Source organism: Spea bombifrons, chromosome 6 (genome assembly GCF_027358695.1).
Source record: "Spea bombifrons isolate aSpeBom1 chromosome 6, aSpeBom1.2.pri, whole genome shotgun sequence".
NCBI classification, from domain to species: domain Eukaryota; kingdom Metazoa; phylum Chordata; class Amphibia; order Anura; family Pelobatidae; genus Spea; species Spea bombifrons.
This window is the reverse complement of record NC_071092.1, coordinates 39,209,203-39,236,757: the sequence shown is the minus strand read 5'-3', so window position 1 is coordinate 39,236,757 and position 27,555 is coordinate 39,209,203. Positions and strand designations below refer to the sequence as shown.

Sequence of the window (27,555 nt, the reverse complement as noted above, 5' to 3'; positions counted from 1 at the left end):
GTAGTTTACTGCTGTGGAACAACATACATGCCAGCGGCCACTGAAAACCCTTTGGACATCCAACCTCGATTTACTCCATGTGGTGGGGTATACCAGCGGTCTCATGTCGGTTTCACGAGTAAATGCAGCATTTTTCCCCATTAGTTCAAGACTTTTGGCCAGCAGTCATAGAACTAAGCCATGAAATGGCACGTTTTTATGTTATGTTTATGTTTCTGAGCATATGATCAATCATTTGCACAGTTTTTCAGGGTTTTTTGTGAATGATTTGTTTTTATTATTTTCAGTGACTAGGTGAACGTTATTGATGAATGAACTGAAAAAGTGACAGTGGAGCCAGGTCCCCATTGAATCGAAATATACATTTTGAAAATAGAATATTTCTGGCAGGGTACAACCTTATGGTGTGGCCTTTAAAACTGCGAAGCTCCTAAACCCCAAGGGTGGTGGGGGCATAAGAGTGGATTCTCCACCACCTCTGTGGGGAGGTAACGTATTGAGTGTAAGGTGTGGGACAAAGGTGTGATCTATAGTAACGTCAGCGTGGGCTGAGTTTTGGGGGGACTTTATTTAATTTTTAAAATAATAATAAATATAATAAAAGGAACCATTGAATGGGAGGGAGGTGGGTACCTTTTTTGATTATTTTAAACAAGCATATGGCTAAAAAGGGGCCAGGTTTATGGCTTGTGAAAGTTTTTAGGCAACTAATGTAACAGATTTTTGTTTTTACAAACAATACAAAACACTTAACAAAAGTGCATATTTTTGAATAAGGAGGGTAGGGACTTGACATGCTTAGCCCTGTGTGTTTTTGAATGCGTGGGTACACATTAAATCCAGCACACATAAATGACATTTATTTGTTTCATTTGTAATTTGACACCGGGAGTGCGGTAACCTCGGCCAGGTAATCAGTAACCAGAGAGGATCATCCGATGAGACAGGACATGGTGTGATTGGGCTTTCTCCCACCCCAAATCTGTCTGAAAACTGTGCGCCTGGTGAGTATTGCTTCTTTTTGTAACATAGTTTGGGGAGCATCGGCATCCCTCCCTAGTCCCGTTAATTCCCTTAAATTCATATTACACCAGCACCCCTTTTCCCTTTTTAATAATATTGCAGTGGTCCTGATTGCTGTATCTTAAAATCACAGCAAAGATTCCCACTTCGTAAATATCTATATCAAGCGATACTATCTGTTCTTGCCGCAGGACCCCATCACGATGAGAGTTGTCCCGATTCTGTTCTTACTCTGCTGCTCCTCGCTGGGACCACTCAAGGTTGCAGGAGATGAGGAGGATTACGGAGAAGAAATTGTCCTCTCCCTTGCAATGGAAGAAGAAGACCAAACGGAACCAGAAAAGGTGTCTTCTCCTGGAGCTTTCCACTGGAGTAATAAGGTAACGTTAAAGTAATATATTATTTCAATGAACAAAGCAATCAGTTAATTATATAATTATTTATGTTTAATGTTTAAGGTCTTCAAACATTAGGACTGGTATAAAAAAACAGCCGCAGCGCAAATCTATGCATTTACAGCGTAATATGTTATGTTTTGAAAATGTATTTCACAATACATCTTAGATATCAAAAGTTTATTTCAGACCGCGGTAGAAGCAATAAGAGCCCCTTATAAAGATCAGACATAAACATTAACTCACTGATGCTCTTGTTTATAGGTTTCGGGTTTATTTGTATTATAAAAAATATAATATGTTTTTAGAGCGTCAGTTCGAAAGGGACCATTGATTGTGAACAAATTTGTGGAGCGTGTGTTGTTAAAGGTGTTTGGGCCAATGTGACCATTTACCTTGCATGTACCATGTTAAAGCAATGTATGCATAGTATGGACCCAGGCCACTAGTTATTCCATTGCTTGCTTATTCATACGACCACAAAACCAAAAAAGTTATTCTTTTTTTTTTTTGCAGGACTCCTGGAGACTTTCCGGTCAGTACGTTGTGGTGTTGAAAGCAAATGTCCATAAGTCTCAGACCGAAAGAGTCATTCGGCGGTTACAGACAAGAGCAGCAAAACATGGCTACCTGACTAAGATTGTCCATGTCTTCCATGAACTTTTCCGAGGGTTCGTGGTCAAGATGAGCAGTGATATGTTAGAGATGGCAAGTCTGACGTTTTATCAAACCATACCAGTCTTTTAGAATTGATACAGTATATTCGTGTTCTTGCATTTGTAACAGAGCTGCAGAGTTGTGGAACCGCTACAGATTAATTAATTAATGGCCCTGGTGAGAAGCAATATATAATTTCACCGGCAGCTTCACTAGGGCATTACACAGCTCTCTGATATTTCAAGCTCCTCAGGGACACCAAGACCACTATACGACATCGAATGCTGCATCACGGAATAGTTTTTAGCTGCTAATTATAGGACTTTATCAATAGAAATGGTCAAAAAGGGCAGAAAAATATAGAAAAAGAAGGACCATCTCCAATGACATCATATGACATATACTTTGTAATGTATGCTGCTCTAAAGTTTATTTCAAAGAAAGGTCAAAGAGCTTTACATAAAAGTTCACACAGAGCTGCTCTATAAAAAGGTCTTTAAACTAAGTATTGATACTCCATATTTTTGTCACCACTGGTTTTGTCTTTCTCTCAAGATTCCATCAGCGATTATGTGCAGCTATCTCTTTTAAAGTGATTGGATGAATCCATTTTGACATATTCACTAAAATAAAGAATCATTTTCTCCGCTTTCAGGCGCTGAAGTTGCCCCACGTGGATTATATCGAGGAGGATTCGTACGTATTTGCCCAGAGCATTCCGTGGAACCTGGACAGAATTATTCCAGCCCAGCACGTGGCCAGCCACTTTAATCCTCCCAGTATGGGTTTGCCGCACATACTATAATGATGTTTGTACCTAATTGGCTTTTGTGCACTTTATTTAGCTAACTCACTCCTACAATTTACAGTAAATAGGGCACATTCACTGTTCAGCTGTGTTTATTGTTTATGAGGATCGCAGGTGGAAACCAACGCTACGGGAGTAGCTGCCACTGCTGTGAGTGAACTCAGTTGTGAAATTACTGCGGATAGCAAAAGGAACCTGATCCTCGGGTTACCTAAAGTGGGTTGGATACAATGAGGTTACGTATGAAAACTGACTCTGATGTAAAGTGGTTTTATCTTCATAGCATCCAATGCTGTGCTCATGCATGCTGGATCATTTTATAAGTAAAGACCGGGTTTGGCCCAGAATCAGTGTTTATACATAACCCGCTATGTTCTACTTCAAAACTTCGATCTTCTAAGGTCAACGTTATCATTTATAGAGCTATTTTAAAATGGCGTCGGTTTACTAAGCTTTGATATTCTTATGATTTTCCAAGCACCTAATGTGAGTCTGAATATTTGAAATGCAAATAACATCACATAAATTATGTTATTTTCAATTAAGCTTGGAACCGTTCATGTTCTGCATCAGGCCTACAGGCCACCAATCTGACAAGCCTTGTCTACCTGACATGACAGAAGCTTCAAAGGCTTGTAAAGACCCAAACGGAGTCCTCTCAGAGGAGACACTCACTATCATCTCTCTTATCCTCATACCCTGTGGGACTCATCAAAGTCCTATTAACAGCTCTCATGGGTTGCTTGGCTTGGGGCAATTAGCAGAAATGTATATTTTTCTTAGGATTTCCTTAAATCTGAGACTTTGCACCTGAATTGCTGTTTTGGTGGATCATCCTGAAGAAGATACATATCATTAATTAATAATCTCATTAACGTAATTACCGTATTCAATTCAGCTACGGCTCTTTGTTTAGTAGATACAATGGGGGTTACTTTTACCCAGTGCTAGATAACGCATAAATCTATATTTTCATATTCTCATGTTTTACTGCACAGACACGGGGGATTTGGTAGAAGTTTACTTGTTGGATACCAGCGTCCATAGCGATCACAGAGAAATAGAAGGGAAGGTCCTTGTGACAGACTTCGAGAATGTTCCAGAGGAAGACGGAACCCGGTTCTTGAGACAGGTTAGAACTTTGAGTGCATGGGTTACATGTAACAAAACTGAGGGATATGGGAACTAACTACATTATACAATGGGTGCGTTTGGTCAATCTAGTCTGTTAGTTACAAAAAAACATTTCATTAACATGTGTGCTAGAAATATTCTGAACATTTTATATAATTAGTAATTGGCTTGGTTAACTCTTTCTTACCGACAGGCCAGTAAGTGTGAGAGCCATGGCACTCACATGGCCGGCGTGCTGAGTGGGAGAGACGCTGGGGTGGCCAAAGGAGTGAATCTTCGCAGCCTCCGAGTGTTAAATTGTCAAGGAAAAGGAACAATAATTGGAAGTCTGACTGGTAAGAAATGGCTCTGGGAAAAGAGTTACTGTAACAAAGTGGAAAATCACCATTTACAGAGCAAGACTAATTGGTGGGCCCCTTGCTAAAACATTCCCACATTCTGAACAATAGGTAATTCCTACACAGTAAATTGATGTAGAATTATTGTAAGTGTGCCAGAAAATATAATTTTTGTACAGATTTTTGAATCCTTAATGCTGCATATTGATAGACAGTTGCTTATATTATAACATTCAGGTTCACCTTGGAGGCTTCAGATGTTTCTAGGCCTTCAGGATGAATGTAGCGACTTCCCAGACATGAACTCTGCCACAATTTTAAGTACCCTTCAAATCCCCTTGCTATTTTTTACCTTATAATAAACAAAGGGTTAAATAATACGTATCAAGGGTGTCATATCCAGTGGAACTCGCTTAAATAGAATACTATCCGGGGATACATATGCACGCTTCATTTTCAGGAAGGAAATAATCATTTTTAGTTCTTGTCTGACTCTTGACCTAACATCAGAATCCACAAACATTGACACAAGCAGTGACAGCCACCAATCTACTATTTAATAGTTACTAAATAAATTATATGCATTTAAATAACAAATAATTAAACAGTATGTAGCACCCAAAGGTGAGAGAATGTATCCGGCACGTGTGCAGCCGGGGATCTCCGCGGTGCCAGCCGTCCAAGGACGCTATCTCGTGCGATTTCACGTGTGATGATCAGCAGCGTTATAGCCGTCTCATGTTTATTTAGCACACTGGGGCAGGGTCCCTAATCTCTTGGCGTTCTGGGTAAACCACACACAACTCCCATCCTAGAACTCCGGTTTAATGACCCTTTGTGCAAATTCAAAAGCTGCAGTTTCCAGTTTGGGGCTGCCCAGGCCAGATCACTACATGATGGAGTTAAACAGCAAAGGTCTCGGCATAAAAGATGAAATACTTAAACGGGAGGGCAGGAGAGTAAGACCCTCTGAATCGGATTTCCAGGGATGTGCAGAAAGCAATACTTTCAGCCAAGCTTTAGGACAGTAATCACCATTCATAATTTATATTTGCATTGTTTATACAAATACCATATCCAATTTAGGTGAATAAAATGTAGATTGCTGCCCATCTTCCATACTTGACTCTGGTGACGCCGGTTATCACCTGAACTTGGTAGCAACCTGGCAGCACAAAGTAATTTCCAGGTTTAGATGAGCTATGTGGGTTTTAATATTATCTCAACAAGGGTTAAAATGAGCTCTATTGGACTCCAAGTTATACTAGAGAACAAAAAGAGGATGACTGTGTTAGCTTAGGAGAAATGTGAATCTTTAGTTGATACCTTTTAGGCTTTGAGTCCATCAGAAGAAGAGATCTCCTGAAATCCCCAAAGCTTTCTCTATGCTGGCCCTATAAAAAATGCCAACTAAAGTCTCCAAGTTATATCAGTACATTTTCTCCTATACATTGTCTCCTATACATATGCACTTGTAAGCTTAGCGCCTTCAGTTTTGGTTATTACTCAAGTTGCTCATCTGTTCCTCAGCGCTGGAGTATATCAGGAAAACGTTGATGGAGCAGCCATACAGTCCCTTGATTGTACTCATCCCGTTTGTTGGAGGATATAGCAGAACTCTTAACGCAGCCAGTCGGACGTTGGTAAAATCAGGCGTAGTCATTATTGCTGCAGCTGGAAATTACAAAGATGATGCCTGTTTGTATTCACCTGCGTCAGAACCCGAGGTAAAGCTTGGATTATTAAACATATCTGTTAGTTTTCATTGCGATCAGGACAGCAGACTCCGACCTGACTTCAGTATCAGGTCAGAGGAGATATGCAAGACTTCTATCTACATTTAACCAGAAGCAATAATTAATAAGAGATATGGGTAGCTATTAATGACTAAGAAATGCACAAATTATTAAATGTGAAGGAATGAGCAAAGCTATATTTTATGCAATACATATACATTTTGTCATTCACTGTATTTGGATGTTGACCTTCCAATACTTTACAGGTTATCACTGTTGGAGCCACTAACTACCAGGACCAACCTGTGACTATGGGCACGCTTGGGACCAATTTTGGGAATTGTATAGACATATTTGCTCCAGGTGATGACATCATTGGGGCATCCAGTGACTGCACCACTTGCTTTACATCACAAAGTGGAACGTCACAGGCGGCAGCACATGTGGCAGGTACAAACTAAACAAAATTGCCTAAACTATTAATTCCCACTGGATCTTTGTACGATACGTTTCCCAGAGGCACAAAAAATCATGAAACTTAAATCAGCATTGATGCACTTTGATTATGTAATATGATAACGAGAAAAAGAGTCCACTCTCTGTGAGTTTCCTACTTTTCCACCAAATCCCACATTTTACAGTTTAGTTTACTGAAATAATAATTGCGGATTAACTTTATGGAACTCTCACATTATGTGTATAACATGGAAGCTCCCACGCTAACCTCAGTCACAGGATATTTGTGATTATTCCTGCACATTCATTTACTTGTTTGTGTTGATACAAATTATGGAGGTTTTTGCCACCGTATGCCAGTATCCACAGTTTCACCAAGAATTTGCCATTGACCCTGGATTTATAAAGCTAGAATAGTGTCATTTTAACCAAAACGTTTCAAAACAGTTACACAGAATAAAGGTGAATGTAGATTTAATGCCTATTTCATAATGGAAATGTTGTGGCAGTTCCACTACATCATAGATGTTTACCGCTATGGTGTATTATGTTTATTTTTGATATAATTATATTTAATATATATTTAATATTTGATATAATTATATTTACAGGTATTGCAGCAATGATACTGAACAGCAAACCGGATCTCACTGTATCAGAACTAAGGCAAAGGCTGATACATTTCTCCACTAAAAAGGTCATCAATGAAGTTTGGTTTCCAGAAGATCAGAGACTGATTACTCCGAATCGAGTTGCAGGACTCCCCTCCAAACTGGTTTCAGGTAGGTTAGTGTGTTCAAGGTGCATTAGTACACAATAGTGTTTTCTATAGTCTGATTTCTCACAGTTGTCATAATGCTGCGTATTCCTCAGTGCTGGACAATGGGCTCATTGGGCTGACATGAGAGAAAAGCTGGTGACATTACAAGCTAGATATAAGTCAAAAACCTCCGAGAATGAAGAGATAGAAAGAGTAGAGTGGATGCATAACATTTGCCAGGATAGTATCACAATTTTATTTTAGATGTTACAGGAGGTCGCCATTTATTTTCTTTTTTTATGTATATTGGAGTCCATATTGCATGGGCACCAATTCATTTCAGACCCGATAAATAACATTGTCATACAGACAGTCTTAGACTCCAAACCCTAACCAAACATATCATCCTTGTTTATTAGTGTAAGACTTACAAATGTAAAGTTTTTGTTTTGTTCTAGAGGAGGAACTTTTTTGCCGCACAGTTTGGTCAAAACAATCAGGATTTGCTCGTACGGCAAAAACCTCCGTGCAGTGCAGCGGGAATGAGGAGATGTTCAGCTGCTCAAGTTTTTCAAGAAACGGGAAACACAAAGGAGAACACATAGAGGTAAATGATCAAAATACACAAATCCTATAAAATCACTTGTATTGATGAGATATTGTATGGGGGGAAAAAATGACAGACTAGCACAGATAAACACGTAAATGAAATAAATTAGTTGTCCTCATATAATACATACAATCTATGTAATAATACAGGTAATTTGTATTTCGGTTATTTTTCTTTTTATAATACATAAAACATATAATGACCATTCCTAAATCATGGGAGATTGGAATCATTGCTTAAATACACTATATGTGCATCGTTGTCATTGTTTCAGATTGTGAAATGTTTTCTTACAAATGTAATTTGCAAATGGAAATAATGTAAGATTATTGCTAGCTTTTTCATTTCATTTTTTTTATACTGTTTCTTTTATATAGGATCAAGATGGTAGGCAGACTTGCGTTGCACACAATGCTTTCGGTGGGAATGGAGTCTATGCTATCGCCAGATGCTGTATTTGGCCAAAGGCAACCTGTCACGTTAACGCAAGCACACCGGGCGACAAAGGCTCCTTCTCCACCGCCAGCTGTACGAGTGACGACCACATCCTAACCGGTAAGTAGTCATCCTTTATCGACTCACAAAAAATTACCAATCTGAGACCATTCTAATAAAATGAAGTCAACTCTGACCAATGGCAAGCAGACCTCATTGTCCTGTTTTGGCCGTGCAGATTGAATTAAACCCGATTATCTCTCTGGATGGGATTTCAGATGATTTGTTGTAGAACTGATGGTACCAAATGATAAGATCGCAGATATTTCTTTTCAGGCTGCAGTTCCCATTCATTATCCAGACTTCACAGCGACTCGGTGAGGCCGGTGCATACCCCTGGAGAAAAGCATCCCACTTGTACTGGGAAAAGCGAGGTGACTTCTCATGCGCGATGCTGCCATGCCCCGAGTATCACGTGTAAGCTGAAGGAATACTCTCCTGTGGGCTTTACAGACAAGGTAAGGCCACTAAATATTGATGCCTACTAAAACCCTTATTATTCAGGGGGGGGAGCGCCACCAGAAAATAACATATTACCAGAAAATAATAGATTTATAATAGATAAAGAAAACCGTTTGCATAAAGGGATTCTAATTGACCGGTTTTCCCATTCGCTGTTGCAGGTGACGGTTTCGTGTGACGACGGCTGGACACTGACCGGCTGCAACGCCTTCTCCCGTTCTTCCAAAGCAATGGGTGCTTATTCGGTTGACAACACTTGTGTCGTTTCCAACACAAAAGGTGGCAAGGGGACAGCAGCCATTGCAGTTTGTTGTCAGAACAAACACACTGAAAACAATCTGAATTCAAACTATAGGTGAACAAATTAGGCAAATGTCCACATGATACAAGTCCAGGCGCGTGGATTTACTCACAGCATTATGTATAGAGATTGGTAGAAAAAAAGTGCAATCGGTGTTTTTCCACTATGCTGCTGAGATTTCCAGAATCCAGGTTGTTGATACGTATGTGTAACTAACCCCAGTATGAACATGCGTGTATTGTTCATGTAGGTGCATTTTGATATTTAAACATACAGAATAATGTAGTTTTGTGCTTTTTCCTGCCATTTAACTCTTTTTAAGGAAGTTTGGAAACACCTTGTTTTTTGTTTAATGTATAATTATAATTTTCAACAAAAAAGTGAAGGAGAAAAAAAATTGAAATTAGGTAAAATGACTTCACGTTTAGGAGTGAGTGCAAGAACGTCACATTGTTTTTATAGGAATTACCGTTATTTAGCACGATGTTCCTCTGCTAGTTTTCCATAATTCCTCCTGGTCCCGGCCCAGCCCTCATATCTAAGGGCATATAAAATTGTACCTTTATTTTTGTACCCAAGATATATTTATTTTGGCTTTATGAAAAAGCACATTTGTACAGCAGTCACATTTTCAATAAAATTAATTACAAAAAGGCCTGTTACGTAAGTCGCAATGAGATATTCATTTCCGAGAGCACAGTCATTATAAATGGTATACTGTTCGTTTCATATGAAAACTTTTATACTGTTTCAAAGTTACCTGTGCCTTTGCTTCTACCTCCTATATACATAGCGGTAATAGGAAAAATAATCCCAGACGTAGCAGCTCTTGCGTGGCAGCACGGGCGTGAGTTTCCCGCAGCGGCGTCAGGCGTCACTCAGAGTGAGCCCCGGAGCTGACACCAATTACAGCGGCAGCCAGCAGTGACATATTATATGCGTTACATTGAGTGGGGTCAATTCCAGGCTGAGCCTGGACATAATAACATTTAATTTCACCTTTCTTTTGTGCTGTTGCATGTAAATTCTCACTTCCTGATACGTTACATAGTTAAAACTAAAATTAAACGTAACGGATATGGGGCATTTCACACTTCGCCCCAGGCAGCACGATGTCTTGGGCCGGCCTTGCTGGTGAGACCTCACTTGGAGTATTGCGTACAGTAATGGAGACCGTATCTCCAGAAGGATATAGACATGTTGGAAAAAGTTCAGAGAAGGGCTACTACGATGGTTCAGAATTGTCAGACCTATTGTTCTTGTAACAAAGCCCACTTGAGCAAACTGATAATTTCACTGATTGGCAAACAATAACTACAAACTATTAGTACTAATAAATTAAGCCATATTATACACAGAGTCTGTTGCAATTCCCCTTTAGTTTCCCTGCTTAAAAGAAAGAATACTTTGTGGTTCCTAGAAAAGGAAAACATACATTATCTTTATGTTAAAAAAAATAACCCAATATCAAAGTGGAGCAAAGCTATACAGTAAGGAAAACCGCTAGTCCGTGAGGCTTTCATAAACCCCTTCATAAATAAAATGTATAATGGACGGGCATTAACACCAATATGGGCAAGTCACTATCCATAGAAGGTACACAACAACTGTGATGATCCCAGTAACGGCATCAGCGTTGTCTATTACGCAACACAGAGCTGCTGTAAAGTATTGCTTCCGATCTTTCTTTGGTAGAACTAATCTGGATGGATTAGATCAGGGGGCGTCCAACCTGTGGCCCTCCAGCTGCTGCAGGACTACATCTCCCATCCTCCTCAGCCAGCCCCTTAGCTGAAGATGTAGTCCTGCAGCAGCTGGAGGGCTGCAGGTTGGACACCCCTGGACTAGATGCTCACACTGTGTCCTCCAGCCGTTATGAAGACTTCCAGAAACAAGTTTTTCCATTCTCCTTGGTTCTTCGCTCATAAAAAGGTTTACATCATCATCCAAAGCACGCAGCAACGTTTGAGGCCCAACAGATTTAGGCGCACATGATCTCTAATTCATCCAGAATGCATTATAGGATCTGTAAGAACACGTCGGACTCTGTAGGAAATAAACACTAAATTCAAGGTGCCTTTATTTTAGTGAAAAAGTGTTTATTTGGGACATTAGAAAATCTTTGCATGTTTATAACATTTATATTAAATAAAAGAAGGTTAATGCAGTCATTTCTTCACAGGACAAAAGTGCTTGAAGTCATTCCATTAAACAATGATGAATGGAGGTCTTCAGGTAGAATTCAGTTTTAAAATTAGGTGGTAATTAGACTGCAGTCCCATGACCTGAATCTTTAAAGAAGCAAGGATCCAATAACAATATATGTATATTTCTAGAGTGCAATTTTAGTAAAGGACAAGCCAGGTAACAGCTTATAAGTCTTTGATGAAATGCATGATTCCACAGTCAGTATGGGATATTGTTAACGGCTAACTCGGTAAGCAGTGCAAGCACTCGGACAAGATGTTCTTTACTGAGGAACTAGAAGAAAGACGGGAAGTAAATTGTTAGAGAGAAACACAAATCTTTTTTGTGAATTACTAATACTTAATGAAAGACAAAAGTTTAAAGTACTTTATTGACATATAGTTGCAGCTATGTTTACACCCTGACTCCTTGTCATACTACCTCGTGGTAAACAGTGGTCTTCATAGCCCAGCTTGACTGATAAAAGTCTATGGAGGAAAGCATTTTATTGTCCAATCTGGACTTCATTAGCAAAAGAACTACAATGGCTGCCTCCAGGTCTACAGATATGGACATTTACTGGAATAAAAGGAAATCGTGTTTCCTTCTATGGTAAATCATATGACTATATGCAGCACTGTATTCAAATGTTTACAGAAAAGTCAGTACAAAGGATTTTTTAACCCCTTAATGACAAAGCCCGCACATGTACGGGCTCAAAATGCATTGTTTTCAATGGGTTTAGGGACCGCCCATTGTCCTTAAGGGGTTAAATTCAAAAGTAAGAGTCCAGCGCCAAGATTAACATCAATTAGATCCAGATGTACACCCTCTGAAAACTCTTTTCTTATCAATTCCTTTGAGCTATCGGTAACTGTTTATAACAGAGAATGGCTTTCCAAATGTGTGTAACTGAAATTTATGTTCTCTTCAGATGTGCAAAAACAGGGAGAATGCAGCAAACAAAAACTGGCCACTTCGGCAAATACACGTGCCCTTCAGTTACGTTGCAAAAGCAAATTACAGAGCGTTATACACATCCGTAATAGAGTGGACTTGAGTTAAGCAAACAATCATTAACACTCACCTTTATTTTGCCTTCACAATGTGCGGAAGCCACAGACGTGGACACTTTTGTGAGCTGTGTTGCAGATAAGTGAATCTTGAAATGTCGGAAAAAGTGGTTGTAAAGGTTATGAAATAAAGTGTCCACCTCTTCCGCAGTAACTTCATCTTCACTTTTATGGATATCGTTCCACAGAGTCCTGAAGTCATCTGGGTGGATGGCATAAGAAATGTCCATGTGAGGTTCAACTGGAACCGAGAAAACCAGCTCGGTGGCAGAAACACGTTCATGGATTTCATAACCAGCCCACATGGCCGTCATCCAAGCGAGATCCCGAGCGCTGATGGGTAATTTACTGAAACAACAGTCAAAACTCCTCTGAAACCATGAGCCCACTATGGCCGTGAGAGATTCAGTCCCATTCACCAGGAATAAGGGCAGGCAAACCATAGTGTCTGGTAACATTTCCAAAATTTCATCATCTCCAAAAGTACAACAGAACCAGCCTGACCATACAATTTTGTCTTCTGCACCTGCTTTGGAGAACTGTGGCTTGGTTGAAACCTGAAAAGGAAAAGTCACTTAATTAACGTAATCCCAGGTGGAAGGCGTCTCAATCGGATAAGAAAGTGGTTTATAGTAATTCTACTTCCACACACATTCAGCGTTATAGGTTTTCATTAAAATCCAATGTTCTACATCTAAATTAAAAAAATATAACATTTAATTGTGAGTAACATTTAACTATTTAGGAGTTGCATAGCATATTCAATTAGGATGTAATTAATCTGTGCTCACAAAAAGCTCTTCCTGTAATACAACCAAGTTTTTCTAGTAGAACTAGCAATACTGCTCAAGTACATAGAACTCAGCACACGTTTTCTACGGCTCAATTTAATGTAACCCCTTTACAAACATTTGTTACTGAACCCAGGCAGGGGTAACTATAGGCACGTTCTCACCTGGACCAGAACTGCTCCCGGATCTCTCTCCTTCCCCTTGAGTCCAGGCAAATAGGAGAAGCTTGCTTTCATAATGTGCTCTGTGCCAACCTCAATTGCGAAACCCTTTTGCTTCTCAGCCAAGATCTGGGCAGACAGCAGCCTGGAGTATTCCTTTAGATTCTTATGTGAAAACCTGTGCATTGGAGTTACACTGTATAGGTTCCATTGCTTGTTTAAGAGATAGGCGATCCTTGATGGTTCAAGAGTTTCCTGAAACAGTAACACGAAGTTATAGTGGATCTCAGCAATTATGATTTGTTTTCTGGTGCTATCCTTTGGTTAGCAAAATAGAGGATTCAAGCAATAAATGTTGAAACTATTAGTAAGCTCAACGCAGGAGCTTTAGTGTTATGGTACATTGTTTTCTGCACAGTCTGGAAACAAGAGCTTTATATACCGTACTCCCAACCACGTCACTGTTTATGAAATACATTCATATATTAATTGCAGCTTTTTAAGATTCTGTATCTTTGCCTGAGTTCTGTGAGGCAGACTCCCAAAATATCTATATCAGAAAAACTTCTGGGATATGATTTAATAATTTCACCCTTCGTTGTTGCTCTGTGAGGCAAATATTTAGAAAGATGTTATGATTCATTATGGCACCTTTTGAAATACATTTCTTCTTAAAAGGAGGTTGACACGGACAACTACATAACATTTCCTATTAAACACAGAATAACGTGCTTTAAAATTTTAATAGTGGTGTGGCTTTTATAAATCAGTAATTACATAAATTGCTTTTATTACAGATTTTGAATAATTACATTTCTTTCACTAAAAATATTTTACCTTTTCTATTATGACACAACTGTCCAACAAAACTATATTTAATGAAATGACTGGTTTAACAAGTTATCAGTCATGTCGCTGGACTTTAAAAGACACAATAGCTTGCGGTCCCGAGTGATCCACTGACAGCCATGCATTAAAATCATTAGAATGTGACATGTTATAGACACTAAAATGAATGGCATACGGATTAAAACCGAAAAAATAAATTGCGTCAAATGCTGGCTTTAATGCAGTTAAAGCAGGTCACCTAAAGAAATGTACCTCCAGAGGGCTGCTTTGTGGGATCCTTCTCTTTGATGGGGCCTGGCGAAAAGGAGTATTCCTACGAGCAGAATTCAATCCTGTGTTGGTAAATCCAGTGCTCTGAAACAGATTGCTCCTGACCTCCCTTGACCTTGCTCTGGGGTTTGGCACCCCATTTGCGGGTGTTTGCATAGCCTGCAAATAATAAGAAAATTAGCAATACTGGCCGCAGTAGGAGTTGTTTAGCAGCAAACTACTTACACAGAAAAAAACAGATATTAGTTAAAGAAGTTTTTTTAAAGAAAATATGGCAACTGATAAATGCATTAAAAAGACAAACGGATGAAGCGTGCAGCGATCGGCATTACAAATTACACAGTCTGTGCCTTGATTCCCTTTAATGCGTGGATTGAAAATATCACCAGGGAGCTATTATCTTTTATTTATATAGCGCCAACAATTTACACAGCGCTTAACACAATACATACCGTATTGGCTCGAATATAGGCCGCACTTTTTTCCCCCACTTTAAGTTTTTAAAGTGGGGGTGCGGCCTATATTCGGGCTCTAGCGCCCGACGCCCGGGACATGCAGTCCCGGGCGCCGGGCAGGCAGCGGGGTTAAGATACAGATCCCCCGCAGCGGTGCAGGGGACCTGCATCCTTCTCCCCGATACGCTCAGACAGCCTCCCCTGCCAGCACTTCTCACGGGGGGGGGTGCCGGCACGGGAGGTTATCTAAGCGTTTTACCTCTGCCCACCCCCGACTTACCGGAGCAGACTCCCGGGTGTCTTGCGGGGCCGGCGGGAGACATTTACGCAATACGCGCATGCAACTTCCGGTACCGGAAGTTGCATACGCGTATTGCGTAGATGTCCCTCGCCGGCCCCGCAAGACACCCGGGAGTCTGCTCCGGTAAGTCGAGGAGGGGGGGCAGAGGAGGACAGCGGCAGCGGATCGCGGGGAGGGAGGACAGCGGCAGCGGATCGCGGGGAGGGAGGACAGCGGCAGCGGATCGCGGGGAGGGAGGACAGCGGCAGCGGATCGCGGTGAGGGAGGACAGCGGCAGCGGATCTCGGGGAGGGAGGACAGCGGCAGCGTATCGCGGGGAGGGAGGACAGCGGCAGCGTATCTCGGGGGGAGGACAGTGGCAGCATGTTTTTTTTGGTGCTTTTTTAAAGAAAAAAAACTTTTTCTTTAAAAAAGCACCAAACTTTTAGGGTGCGGCCTATATACGGGGGCGGCCTATATCCGAGCCAATACGGTATATTCAAGGGGTATGACAAGAAGAGAATTGACAGACCAAGACAAACCGTTACATAAATTGGAGAGAGCCCGGCTCGCAAGCTTACAATCTTGAGGGAATATTTGTTTATAATGTATATCCATAGGACTCACCAGCATTAAGATACAGCGCACACAACTTACTTACACAATCCACCTCACACTTTGTGGTACTTGGGGCTGGAATAGGGAAACCACATACAGACTGAAATGTTATTGCTTGCTGCGCTCTCTTTTATTCACCTCTGTCTGTCTGTCTGTCTCTCTCATACATATATATATATATATATATATATATATATATATATATATATATATATATATATATATATATACACACACACACATACATACATACATACATACATACATACATACATACAAACATACATACAAACAAACACACATAATACAAAAGGTGGAGTTTTTTTTATCTCTACTTGCATGTAATAAAGGTAAAAGCACTACCGGTTCCCGTATGTAAACACTGCATGCACCCGGTACCGCACACATACGAAAAGGGGGGTAAATAAGAAAGGTTGTCTCACAGCAGTCGGGAGGATCGCCGCTCCTGCGCCCAAGACACGAAACCAGTCGACTCTTAAATACTTGTCGGCTTGTTTGGGGTACACAACCGCCTTGCCAGCTACAGCCTTTCATCCCTCCATTCCGACGGTTACACATTCAAAAGCAACCCTTTCCGGAAGAACTTTGGTCATAGTGAGGGGTGGAACGCATGTAGCTTCCGCACATATCTGGCGAAGGCATTACAGCACCATAACAAAGATGGCGGATTAGGGCTCGTGGTTGCCTGGCAATTTGGCGGTAGGTTTCCTGTCATCCCTTGACATCGTCACGTGGTCTGACAAGGTTACCCGTGTCGGTGACGCCCACCCGGCAGGCACACTGTACGGAAGCCTGTCGGTGGTGTTGGGGAACAAGATGTAAGTTTTCCAAACGTGAGATGCAAATAGTCTTCTTAAATAATATTCTACATTTTGAAGCTCTATATATTTTGGTGTATTGTTGCATTTTGTTTTAAGGTGGAAGCACAAGACCAGTTACCATTCAGCTTTAAATGTACTCCAACTCCCATAATCTCAGCCAACCTGATAGAGATTAAAATTGAAATCCTAAAAATACATTATTTTTGTCTAATCTGACATTATTGTTTACAGTGAAATGAGTTGTGATGGGCAGTTTTATAACTTACTAAAATGCAGCATTACATATTATTATAAATCATTTTCACTATTATTGGAGTGTTGAGTTTGTACATTTTCTTACTGTGTATTACTGTTATATTATTGTCGCTATTTACTAGATTGTACTATTAATCTTATTGTGAATTTGATTGTAAATACTTCCCCTTAATCCATTACATAGATTTGTATAATGTCTGACAGTATGAAAATAAAAATAGTAGCCACGGTGATCTAATATATTCTGATTATATACAGAATTGTGCGTAGAAGTCTAGAGGATGGCCCTTCGGATCAGTCTCAAGCTGCTGATGGGCTACGGACTTACGAGAAGAAGCCCAGTGCTGCCCAGACACATATGCATGACGCACAGGAGGGCAAACTCGAGCAACCCCGGGGCCGCTAAAAGTCTCAATACCCCCGGTAACATTTCGTATTCTTGTCTCCGGATACTTTACTTCTTCCTTGTGTGTTTTTTTTTTATATATTTAAATATTTTTTTTCTTCCGAGTCTTCTTTTTTAAATGCAGTATTTACAAGAAAGAAAAATGAGAATAGTTTAAGGGTCGGTTATATGTGATAATTCAATCATCTTGGCATAACGTGCCAAAAGATGGTAAAATGGTTTCATGGAGAATTGGTAATTCATAAATTTATTGGAGGCAAGTAATAGCTTTCTTATCAAAGTCAGTAGATAAGAAAAAAAAACATGTTGTTGCTTTTGTTTGCTGAAATATGAATATTCGTTAATGGAACATAGGTTCACTGATTGGAGTACTATATTAGTGATAAACTCCAAATGTAAGGTAGAATATTTGATTCAGAGCACAGATAAAATGTAACAACTTCATCTGTTACTGAACCTCAACTCCCATAACGCTCAGCATCCAGAGAGCTTCTTTGTGAGCAGCCCTCACCCTAAGGACTTGGAACCCTCACCGATAATAATATATTGTTGCTGTTGAATGGAGACAAGTTTTATATATTTCTGTAAGTCCGATTGTTATGTTATATACCTCTTGTTTTGTCCTGTCTACCCATTGTACAGCGCTATGGAATCTGATGGGCTATATAAATCAATAAATAATAATGTCTAAATGTGATGCCATTCAAAATGTTATATTCATTAATATTTAGGAAAGTATTGATCGTTTCCTTGTGTTTTAGATGTCAGCAGTTTTGTTTCTCGATCGCACACTTGCGGGGAGTTGTGTTCTGCCCATGTTGGCGAGGAAGTGAGTCTCTGCGGCTGGCTTCAGTATCAGAGGTAATGAGTTCCTACGGGGCATGTCGACTCAACGCAGCGCGGTTTTTATGAGTTTTTATGAGTTTTCAGACAGCGGCCCCATGTTTTAAAACAGCAGGGATGGGTGAGCATTCTCTTTTAACCCGCTGTTTGCGTGGGAAAGGTTTTATTTATGGAGTTGGCTCAAGATGCTGTCTTTTTATCTCTTGCTCAGACAGGGGCTGTTTGTGATCCTGCGGGATTTCCACGGGCTGACCCAAGTGATTCTCCCCCAGGATGAGGTATGGGTGACTGTTATCTCGGATAAATGGCGTCCCCGTGTGTCAGTGAGTAACACTTTGTCGTTTTCTAATTCCTTGTTTTCAGCATGGATCTGCGTTGAAGAAGTTGTTGAGCGAGGCTCCTTTAGAATCAGTGGTGCTAGTCAAGGGAACGGTCATCGCAAGACCCCCTGGGCAAGAGAATCCAGTGAGTTCGGGTGTATTTTTTCACAGTTCAACATAAAGGCTTAACTGTTTGTGATTCTGTCTATGGTGTAGATCCCGGAGATATTGGCTTTACCTTATTTCTGGCATGTTTGTGGCACAATGTTACTGGTATCCATGGCTAAGTGCTTTTATGCTAAACATGCGCTGTCCGGTTCTCCCAGTCCTAACTGTGATAAGATAACAACAAGTCTTTCTTTTCCTTCAGAAAATGCCAACTGGAGAGATTGAGGTTCAGGCTAAGGATGCACAGCTCCTGAACCCCTGCAAGAAGCTACCGTTTGAGATTAAAGACTTTGTGAAGGTGACCCCCTCATTTTGACTTTAAGCCATGGAGTAAAGCAATCATCAATGCTGTAATAGATTTGGGCTGGTTAGAAATGTTCTTACTAGTAGTGAAGATGCCTCTTTAGAATCAAACTCTGGCCTCTCATACAAAGAGATTGTCATTAGAATGAGATTGTCATTAGAATGAGATTGTCATTAGAATTTACAATGCAGTTTAACGACCCCTTTTAAATGCTATTTCAATCTGCGTTGTGTAGAAATCAGAGGCTCTGCGGATGCAGTATCGTTACCTGGATTTGCGTAGCGCCCACCTACAGTACAATCTTCGTCTGAGATCCGCAATGGTGATGAAAATGAGAGAATATTTATGTAACCAACACGGTACGCAAATTTAAAGGGATTTCATTCATTTTTATTTAAGCACAGAAAGGGTTAATGACGCCTTATTTGTATCTTTTCCCATTGGGACCCAGAAAACTAAACAATGTTTAAAATGCAGTATTTAAAATTAACGTTTTGAATGTTTGACCGATGTGTTCATGTTCAAGGGACTTTATATAGAAACATTGTTGTAATACTGGATTAAAATAACCCCATTCTATTTTTTTTTCCTAGGCTTTGTAGACGTAGAAACTCCCACGTTATTTAAAAGAACTCCAGGGGTACGTATTATTGACACAGACTATGGGCAACCATCCCTTCTAACCGTTCATAGCAGAGTGAGGAGAAACCCTCTCTTTACCCTTCGGGATTCGGGATAATGAAGATACTGTATTCATCCTGAATTGATTTAAAAGATTTTCAGACTGAGATGTTGTAGATTTAAATGAATTATGCCACTTTATTTTGGTGATTACCTCTTAATACCTCTTAATACTCGTTATTCTCTGTATACTAACAGGGGGCCAAGGAGTTTGTAGTTCCCACTCAAGAGCCTGGCAGGTTTTACTCGTTGCCCCAGAGTCCTCAGCAGTTTAAGCAGCTTCTCATGGTTGGGGGGTTGGACAGGTAAGTATTAATCAAGTGACAGCTCAATAATATGATATAACACAGATATACTGTATTTAGACAACTAGGGTGGCAGGCCCTGGGTCAGGACCCCTCTGCTGCAAAACCAGGCACAGATCACCCTACGGGGAAATTGAACTCTGTGGTGCTCAATGGGCTGTTATAAGGGAGATATGATTCCCCATGCATTCCGTTTAGGGATGTGGCGTCATTTTGCAGCGTTCAGTAGAAACGATGGCAGCTGCAGAGGTGAATACTGGGAAGCTGCCCCAGGTCTGGCCTAGAACAACACCAAATACACAACCGACTAAATTGGCTTTATGATTCGGGAATCTGTGACTTACAATCATCTTGTTTCACGTAGTGGGAGTGTAGAGCTGCAGGATCATTAAGAAACGCTGGATAGAAAGCATATTATGAAGTAAAGTCTGCCTTTACAGATACTTTCAGGTAGCAAGGTGCTATCGAGATGAAGGCTCAAGACCGGATCGGCAGCCTGAGTTCACTCAGGTATTGTATTGGTTTATCATGAGCTTTGTATTTCTAAACGATAAGGTTTAGCCTGCATTTCATTGTTTCGTAGCATTACTTTCACTTGTCTCGTTTCCATCGTATGCCGCAGCCTCTGTTAACCAAACGTTTGCTTGCTTCAGGTGGACATAGAAATGTCCTTCGTTGATCAGGCCGGGATCCGCAGTCTGGTGGAAGGATTGTTACGGTACTCCTGGCCTAAGGAAAAAGGACACCTCCCAGACCCATTCCCCATCATGACCTATGCCGAAGCAATGAACACTTACGGCTGTGACAAGCCTGATACTCGCTTTGACATGAAGGTCAGACATCCAATCGCCTCACGGAACCAGGGTTTTTTAAGCCGAGCTCTGTTGGGCAAGCTGCCACCGAATTTACTAGCGCCCCCCTTTTGTTACCAATTTCTCTTAGTTCTTTATATTCCTCTTAGCTGGCGTTTGCCGTGGAGGATCCTTTGCTTGTGGTGTATAAACGCAACGGAAATAAACTGAATTAGTCTAGGTTTGGCTAGTTGTATACTGGCTCTGTCATTGCAGCCCAGCACCAATATTAAGTCATTGTTCTTTTTTAAGTGTAATTTTACTGAATTTCTCCCCCGCAGATAACTGATGTCACATCGCTGCTGGCAGCGGCAGAGCTGGGATTTGTGCAGGAGGCTCTCGGGAGACCCCAAGGTTGTGTAAAAGCGATCCAAATTCCTGCCGGAGCAGTGAGTCCGATGGATATTTGTTGGAAACTCTGCAGAAGTTGTTGTCATTTAAAATATTTTGCCCTTGTAATAACTGTCACAATGGTGTTAACCATTTCCATCCTGTGACTTTCGCTGTACCGACACCATGTGTACCAGGTTATGTTATGTCTTCTTATTCGCAAAATGATTGGACGAATGATTATATATATACACTCTGCAGGTGTGATTAGGCCCAAAGCTCCTTTTGGCTGGGCATACATGCTTCTAGCTGTCTTATGGAAAGGAGCAGAGATGCCTATATATCAAGTGATAAAGCCATCTGATTTCTCTGCTCACATACACACAGACCGTCTTGTCCCTGAAAGATTGCAGTCCTGCTCCTTCCTATCAGCTTTGTGATTGAAACAATTAAAGTAAACTAAATATATCAGTAATCCTTTGCCCATGTAAATGAACATGTTCATACAATGGGGTTTATTAACTAAACGGAGAGTTGTAGTTTCAACCTCTTGACTTTCCTATACATTATCAGGGCAGAGTTAAATCAATGCGAGTTCTCCTGCCCTCTCGCCCATACAGGTCCAACTCATCTATTTTTACTGAGGAAACCAGCCAGGGTTGGCACCACTAACGAAGAAGTTGGATCCACAACTTCCGTACAAAAATCTCTATTTAGTGAAGAGACCCCAATGGCCTGTAACTACATTACGTAGATCCGTTTCTAATTTTGTTTGCTACAGAAATTTCTGAAGAGGAAAGAGTTGGATTCTATGATTGAGAAAGTTAAAGAGCAGCATAAACAGGTAAAACTTTCTGGATTCATTTTTGCAAATCTGTCTTATCCGGTAAATTGTTTTAAACCCCGACGATCCTTCCAGGACATTATGGCAGCCGTGCTGAGATCAGATGGGACCTGGAAATCACCAATACAGAAATTAATCAACGAGGAGCTGCAGAAGGATCTCGTCGAAGCTACTGGCGCTAAACCGGAAGACATTGTGTTGCTGGCAGCCGGGCAGCGTGATACAGCGGTGAGTCTGCGGACTGTGCGGCAGCTTTAATATAAACCGGATCTGCCCCTGATCTGCACATCACGGGGGTGTTGAATATTATTTCCCGTGGCTTTTTCTTTGTCCAGTGCACAGCTTTAGGGAAGCTTCGCTTGGATGTTGCTTCTCACCTGGAAAAAAGTGGGGTGTCTGTCCGTGACCCCACTGCCTACCACTTCTTATGGGTAGTAGACTTCCCCCTCTTTCTGCCGAAGGAAGACAATCCACAGGAGTTGGAATCGGCTCACCATCCCTTCACTGCTCCGCACCCGGACGACACGGAGCTTTTATACAAAGAGCCAGAAAAGGTGAGTTATTGCATCTAATGTAACAGAAAATGATAGCGTAGTATCTTATTACACTTGTGATTTCCCCCATGCTATTTCTCATTCTTACTGCAAATGTATTCTGGTTTTCTCTTTGTAAAAACAAGGCATTCATTTAAAACATATCCATGTAGTTGATACTTTAAGAAATGGCATAGCTTAACCACTATAAACCAAAAAATCTAAACAAAAAAAAAAAAAAATCACCAGTTAGCTTTATATATAAGCAATACAAGCATGCTTATTTCAAAATAAGTCCCTCATGTTTTTACGGAAGGTTTTATTGGGGTTTCAACAGTTTGTTCTGCTGACTACTTTCTAGGATACTTTGTTTTCCCCGTAGGTCCGCAGCCAGCATTATGACCTGGTTCTTAATGGTAATGAAGTTGGAGGGGGATCAATTCGTATCCACAATGCAGAACTGCAACACTGGGTCCTGGAGAACATCCTAAAGGTGAGACACATCATACTGGACACCTACCTCTCTTACAATAAGACATTACCGTTACAAAAAACAAATGGAGGGAAGGGGTTGCATTTTGTATTCTGAGGATCAGTGCAACTATTTCTATATAAGGCCCTTGTGGCTATTCGTTTGTGAACCAGAACGTTTTTTAAGAAAAAAAATCAGTAAATTTTTTATGCTGTCTGTAGGAAGATGGACGTCTTCTCTCTCACCTGCTTGAAGCGCTAGAGTCCGGAGCCCCCCCACACGGAGGAATAGCTTTAGGTAAGTGTTATCCACGCATCTACTAAGTAGGCTTCTTGCAAGTGAATTTTTCTTTGGCCGTTCCTGAATTCTGGGATTGAGGGTATTTCTCTGCCCTGAATAGGTGAAACCTGTGCGTTAACGTAATCATGGTGTCTGCCAGTGATGATGATTTGCTGATGGAGGGGTTCTCTGTATAATAACTGTACTTTATACCATCTATGCAGACGGGTGCCTTAAAGCCATGGTGACCAACAGCTCTGATTTAGGTTGTCTGAATCTCAGTAGCAACTACAGAAAAATGTAAGCCAATTGAGGTATTTTCATTTCTTTTAGGACTTGATCGCCTTATTGCAGTTATTGTGGGTGCCCCGAGTATCCGTGATGTTATTGCCTTCCCTAAATCATTCCGAGGTCGTGACCTGATGAGCAATGCCCCTGATTTTGTATCTGATGAAGACCTTCAGCTGTATCACATCAAGGTGACAGGAGACGGAATCAGCGATAAGTGATGGGAAGTTCCATATAACGAGAATCTAGGGAACTCCTAAAAACTTTGAAAGAGGCCGGGGATTCCAGGCCTAATGCGCATGTCCTGGATGTTTTGTCCTGAACCGTACGCTCCTTAAAACCTTGTTACTTTAATCACTATTTAAATACGGTACGATCAAATACTTTTTTAAGTTAAAGGTATATCTATAGGCATCCTCCTCCCTGACGGCCAAGTGTTTCTAGTCTATATATTAGACATGTGGAAGTGGTAGCATTCAGCTTCCTCATTCACCCATCATTCAGCATATATAATACGTTATCTAAACTGCTTGCTAGGTAATGGAGACTGCATTCATTATTTTATGTACATTTTATTTGCCTCCTGAAACCTGGTCACAGTAATTGTCTGGAGACTAAAAACCAAGTGACAGTTCCACGTTTACATAAAAAGGGCCATTTCTATAAAAGAAATTGCAGGTGTAGGGTATTTCTTTTTATTATTTGTGTAATTTATTCTGTGTAAAGAGTTTTGATTCATGTAATATAAAAGGATCTTTTTATACATATAACATTGTTTGTAATTAGGGTCTTAACAGCAATGTGTTGTCTGGGACATGTGTATTTCACCACTTAGCCTAAATGCTGTCCATTGTGCCACAAAGAGGGCCATATGTAATGGTGCCCACGGTGAGTACATGTAAGTATATACGGTGTAAGACATGCTAAGCACTGAAAGAAGAAATCAGAATAGAGGTTTCCTTTAGCTCTTGTTTACAAGAACATTTTTATACATGAACCAGATTGAACATGTGTATATTCTCTGTAAATAATTTATTATAAACATTATTTCTAAATAAAAAAGGTCATAAGGTGTTCCTGTGATTAATCCTTACCCTTTCTATGAATGACTCCAAATGTGATTTTATATGCTATATATATATATATATATATATATATATATATAAATAAAACATTAAATTCTCCGGGCCCTTCCCAAATCCTACATTTCACCGGAGATGAAAGTAGCGCGCATGTATTATTAAACCGCTGCTTTAAACATGAGATGAGGGGAATCTGGAGCCTCGGATGTACCGAGGTTAAAACAGCCCCTTACTGCAAACACCTCCAGGACAATTACACTGAATAAATCCAAGCAGACGCTTTCGTTAAATACATTTAATATTGCTAAAAGCTGTGAATGACAACAGGTCCAAACTCTTTCAGTCTTTGCGCACATTTAAAAGATTATGTGATTTCCTCTAACACAGATATAAACTAGAACCCGGCGCCAGCCCGTAGCAATGACAATTCCTCCATTCGCTACATCCCGGTGTGCAAAGCAAAGTGCTGCACACAAGCTATGGCACAAACAGTATTAAAACAAGCCATTAAAAGCACTGAGACCCGTTACAATGTATAAGTGTGCTAGTCACTGGACGTTAATAATAAAAAGAAACTGTGTGTGTGCCAATGACTTTTATTACACGTATGATGTAACTATCTGCGATAGAATAATAAGAGTTACCAAACTGCTTTACCTTCAACGCTGTGTCTCGGGGAGGTAAATCCCACAGACGATGGTAATAGTAAAAATAATAGAATATTTAATATTTTCATAGGCAGCATTATGTTAAAATGTTCAGTCAAAATGGAAAGTTGCATTTCTATAAACATATTTATACTTACAAAACACACACACAAAGCAGGGTCCTTTGTGTTAAGACATGTCGTACTTTGCAGTACACAGTAACTTGCCTTCTGGACTTCTCAGGCCCTGATATACTAAAATAACAGAAGTTCTTTAAAGGAATAAAGTGTAAAAGTGGCAGCTGATTAAAGAAAAGTTACTTTGCAGGAAGCGCCATGAAGCGGTTGCAGGAGGTCTGAAGGATGCGATGGTCCGTTCCCAGAGGGAGGCATATATCGAGAACCTCGTTTCTGGCCGCATTTGCTTCCCGTTTGGTCATCTTGTGCTCTTGTTATTTGCTCCGTTCCGGTGCTATGTACTGTCTTTCGGAGCCTGCAGGACGGGGCTGGATGCCTGCGCTCCCTGTGGGGACTGTGCCGTCGGCTGGGTCCCTGCTGCTGTTTTTATAGAGTTCAGGGTTTTGCTAAACCAGGAGTTTTTGGCAGCCTGGATCTCATTCATAAGAGCTCCTCTTTGATGCTCCAGTTCCTTTGAAGATACAGAGAGAGACTAATTGGAACCATTACAGCACATGGAATGGACTCAGGTATAGTAAAAGGTGCAGGCAGGCACAGCTCATAATAAACATCTTTTTAAATGCCAAAAAATAAAGCTACTTTCTTACTGCAAATACAGGGGTTTCTTGTAATGTAAAAATATGCAAGAGCTCTTAAAATCGAATAACATGGCACTGTGAGACATTGAGTATGTACTAAAGGAATCTAAACAAGAAGCATTCTGACAATCACAGGTTGGGTATTTCTTTTTTTAATTTGTAAAAATATATGTTTGGGATTTAGATTCCATTAGAGATGCAGACACTGATATTAAGTGGCAAGCAGAAGAAAAACAAGGGCTTTTGTATAATTATTTAAAATAATTCTGCTCCGCTATACGGCATTCAGTGTCATCTAGTAAGGTGCTTCTGTACCTGTATTTTGCACTTGGCCTCCACAAGCTGCAGTTTGGTCTGAGCCAAATCCAGCTCCATCTCGCGCAGGTGCTTCATGAGAGAGTCCTTCTCGTCATCTCCTCCACCGCCTGACTTGTCTTTCCCAGCTCCGGTGGCCTGTAGTGGTCCTTCCTTGCTGAAGATCTCACTGCACTGACTGCAGGACATAACCTTGGCCTGAAAGTGTTCACCACACAGTCACATATAACTTCACCGGTTACTGACTGTGCCGTTCCTCCATGCAGGGATATCTGCTATCCTTGAGCTACACATCGACACCATTAAAAGGTGTAGCCCTCACAATGTTACCCGGCAGCCAACTGCCCGCTCTTAGTTTTTTTATTATTATTATTTTTAGAGAAAAACTATGGACAGCCAGACTAAAGAGGTCTTCTGGAAACTGCACACAGCAGGGCTGCCCTAGAACGATTGCTTTCCTGCACAGTGCATTTTATATAAGCGTCCCCCGCTCAGTCAGTGGTCCAGTTATCCAACCCGAAAAATCCATCTTGCCCCCCCCCCCCCACTCACCTTCACAATTTCCAGCTCCTCTCTGCTTGCAGTCTGCTGCTTCTCTAGCCGGGTGCTTAACTGGGAGCATATCTTTTATGACGTGAAAAAGAAGGCATGGAGTTATTTCCACTTATCAAGACAATTTAAACCAATAAAATCAGGACATGCTGACCTAAGTAAGAGGTTCATTCACGTGTCTCACCTGCTTGTATTCTGCTATAATTGCTGTGGTCTTCTTGATTTCTAGCTCTGCCTTTTCCAGTTGTTTTCGGAAGACTTCCTTTAACTGCGATAATAAAACAATCCTTATTCAGAATGCATTTCAATGATTAGCTCCAGATTCTAGAGAAGCACATGAATGGGGAAATGTGATAAGTCTGGTCCAATAATTAAATGGGGCGGCTGGCATGTGCCGGGACCTACTGTAGTGGCGAAAAGTTGCTAATATTTCTCTTGCCTTTGCAGTTGATCCCCATTAGAAATCCACCATGAACGTGGGGCAAATATGTCTCATATACGTAACACTTGGAGTGGACATTATGAATGTTTTGGGGAATTGGAGCCCACCTAACACATGAGACAATAATGAGACTGATTTAAAGGAACCAGCAGCTCCTCCATG

At 40.7% G+C, this 27,555-nt stretch overlaps 4 protein-coding genes across 8 annotated transcripts in view; 2 read left to right on the top strand and 2 right to left on the bottom strand.

The window, feature by feature from the left end:
* The first annotated feature begins 956 nt into the window (after nt 1-956).
* PCSK9 (proprotein convertase subtilisin/kexin type 9) lies at nt 957-9,828 on the top strand. The gene is made up of 13 exons (XM_053469647.1): nt 957-1,004; nt 1,215-1,403; nt 1,935-2,126; nt 2,731-2,854; nt 3,882-4,015; nt 4,211-4,352; nt 5,886-6,082; nt 6,358-6,541; nt 7,159-7,329; nt 7,766-7,914; nt 8,295-8,472; nt 8,689-8,870; nt 9,036-9,828. Exons 2-13 carry the CDS (start codon nt 1,227-1,229, stop codon nt 9,231-9,233), a joined length of 2,028 nt encoding a protein of 675 aa, XP_053325622.1. The 5' UTR covers nt 957-1,004; nt 1,215-1,226; the 3' UTR covers nt 9,234-9,828.
* A 1,425-nt stretch (nt 9,829-11,253) lies between these two features.
* Nucleotides 11,254-16,452, bottom strand: CENPL (centromere protein L). The gene is made up of 5 exons (XM_053469229.1): nt 16,303-16,452; nt 14,489-14,665; nt 13,391-13,642; nt 12,450-12,992; nt 11,254-11,656 (listed from the first exon to the last, which is right to left on the bottom strand). Exons 2-5 carry the CDS (start codon nt 14,660-14,662, stop codon nt 11,582-11,584), a joined length of 1,044 nt encoding a protein of 347 aa, XP_053325204.1. The 5' UTR covers nt 14,663-14,665; nt 16,303-16,452; the 3' UTR covers nt 11,254-11,581.
* Nucleotides 16,453-16,633: 181 nt separating this feature from the next.
* DARS2 (aspartyl-tRNA synthetase 2, mitochondrial) lies at nt 16,634-23,829 on the top strand. The gene is made up of 18 exons (XM_053469458.1): nt 16,634-16,698; nt 17,215-17,379; nt 18,124-18,223; nt 18,417-18,483; nt 18,569-18,670; nt 18,896-18,991; nt 19,233-19,356; nt 19,591-19,637; nt 19,877-19,983; nt 20,424-20,493; nt 20,637-20,816; nt 21,116-21,223; nt 21,946-22,008; nt 22,084-22,236; nt 22,344-22,562; nt 22,924-23,034; nt 23,235-23,310; nt 23,626-23,829. Exons 2-18 carry the CDS (start codon nt 17,238-17,240, stop codon nt 23,799-23,801), a joined length of 1,941 nt encoding a protein of 646 aa, XP_053325433.1. The 5' UTR covers nt 16,634-16,698; nt 17,215-17,237; the 3' UTR covers nt 23,802-23,829.
* A 1,113-nt stretch (nt 23,830-24,942) lies between these two features.
* Nucleotides 24,943-27,555, bottom strand: part of RABGAP1L (RAB GTPase activating protein 1 like) — a 115,709-nt gene continuing 113,096 nt past the window's right edge. For all 5 annotated transcript variants that reach the window (XM_053468584.1, XM_053468582.1, XM_053468583.1 and 2 more), the window contains 4 exons: nt 27,136-27,219; nt 26,952-27,023; nt 26,400-26,597; nt 24,943-25,957 (listed from right to left, as the gene is read on the bottom strand). In XM_053468584.1, the coding sequence (XP_053324559.1) occupies nt 25,781-25,957; nt 26,400-26,597; nt 26,952-27,023; nt 27,136-27,219 (531 nt within the window). In that variant the 3' untranslated portion in view covers nt 24,943-25,780. The remainder of the gene's footprint in view (nt 25,958-26,399; nt 26,598-26,951; nt 27,024-27,135; nt 27,220-27,555) is intronic.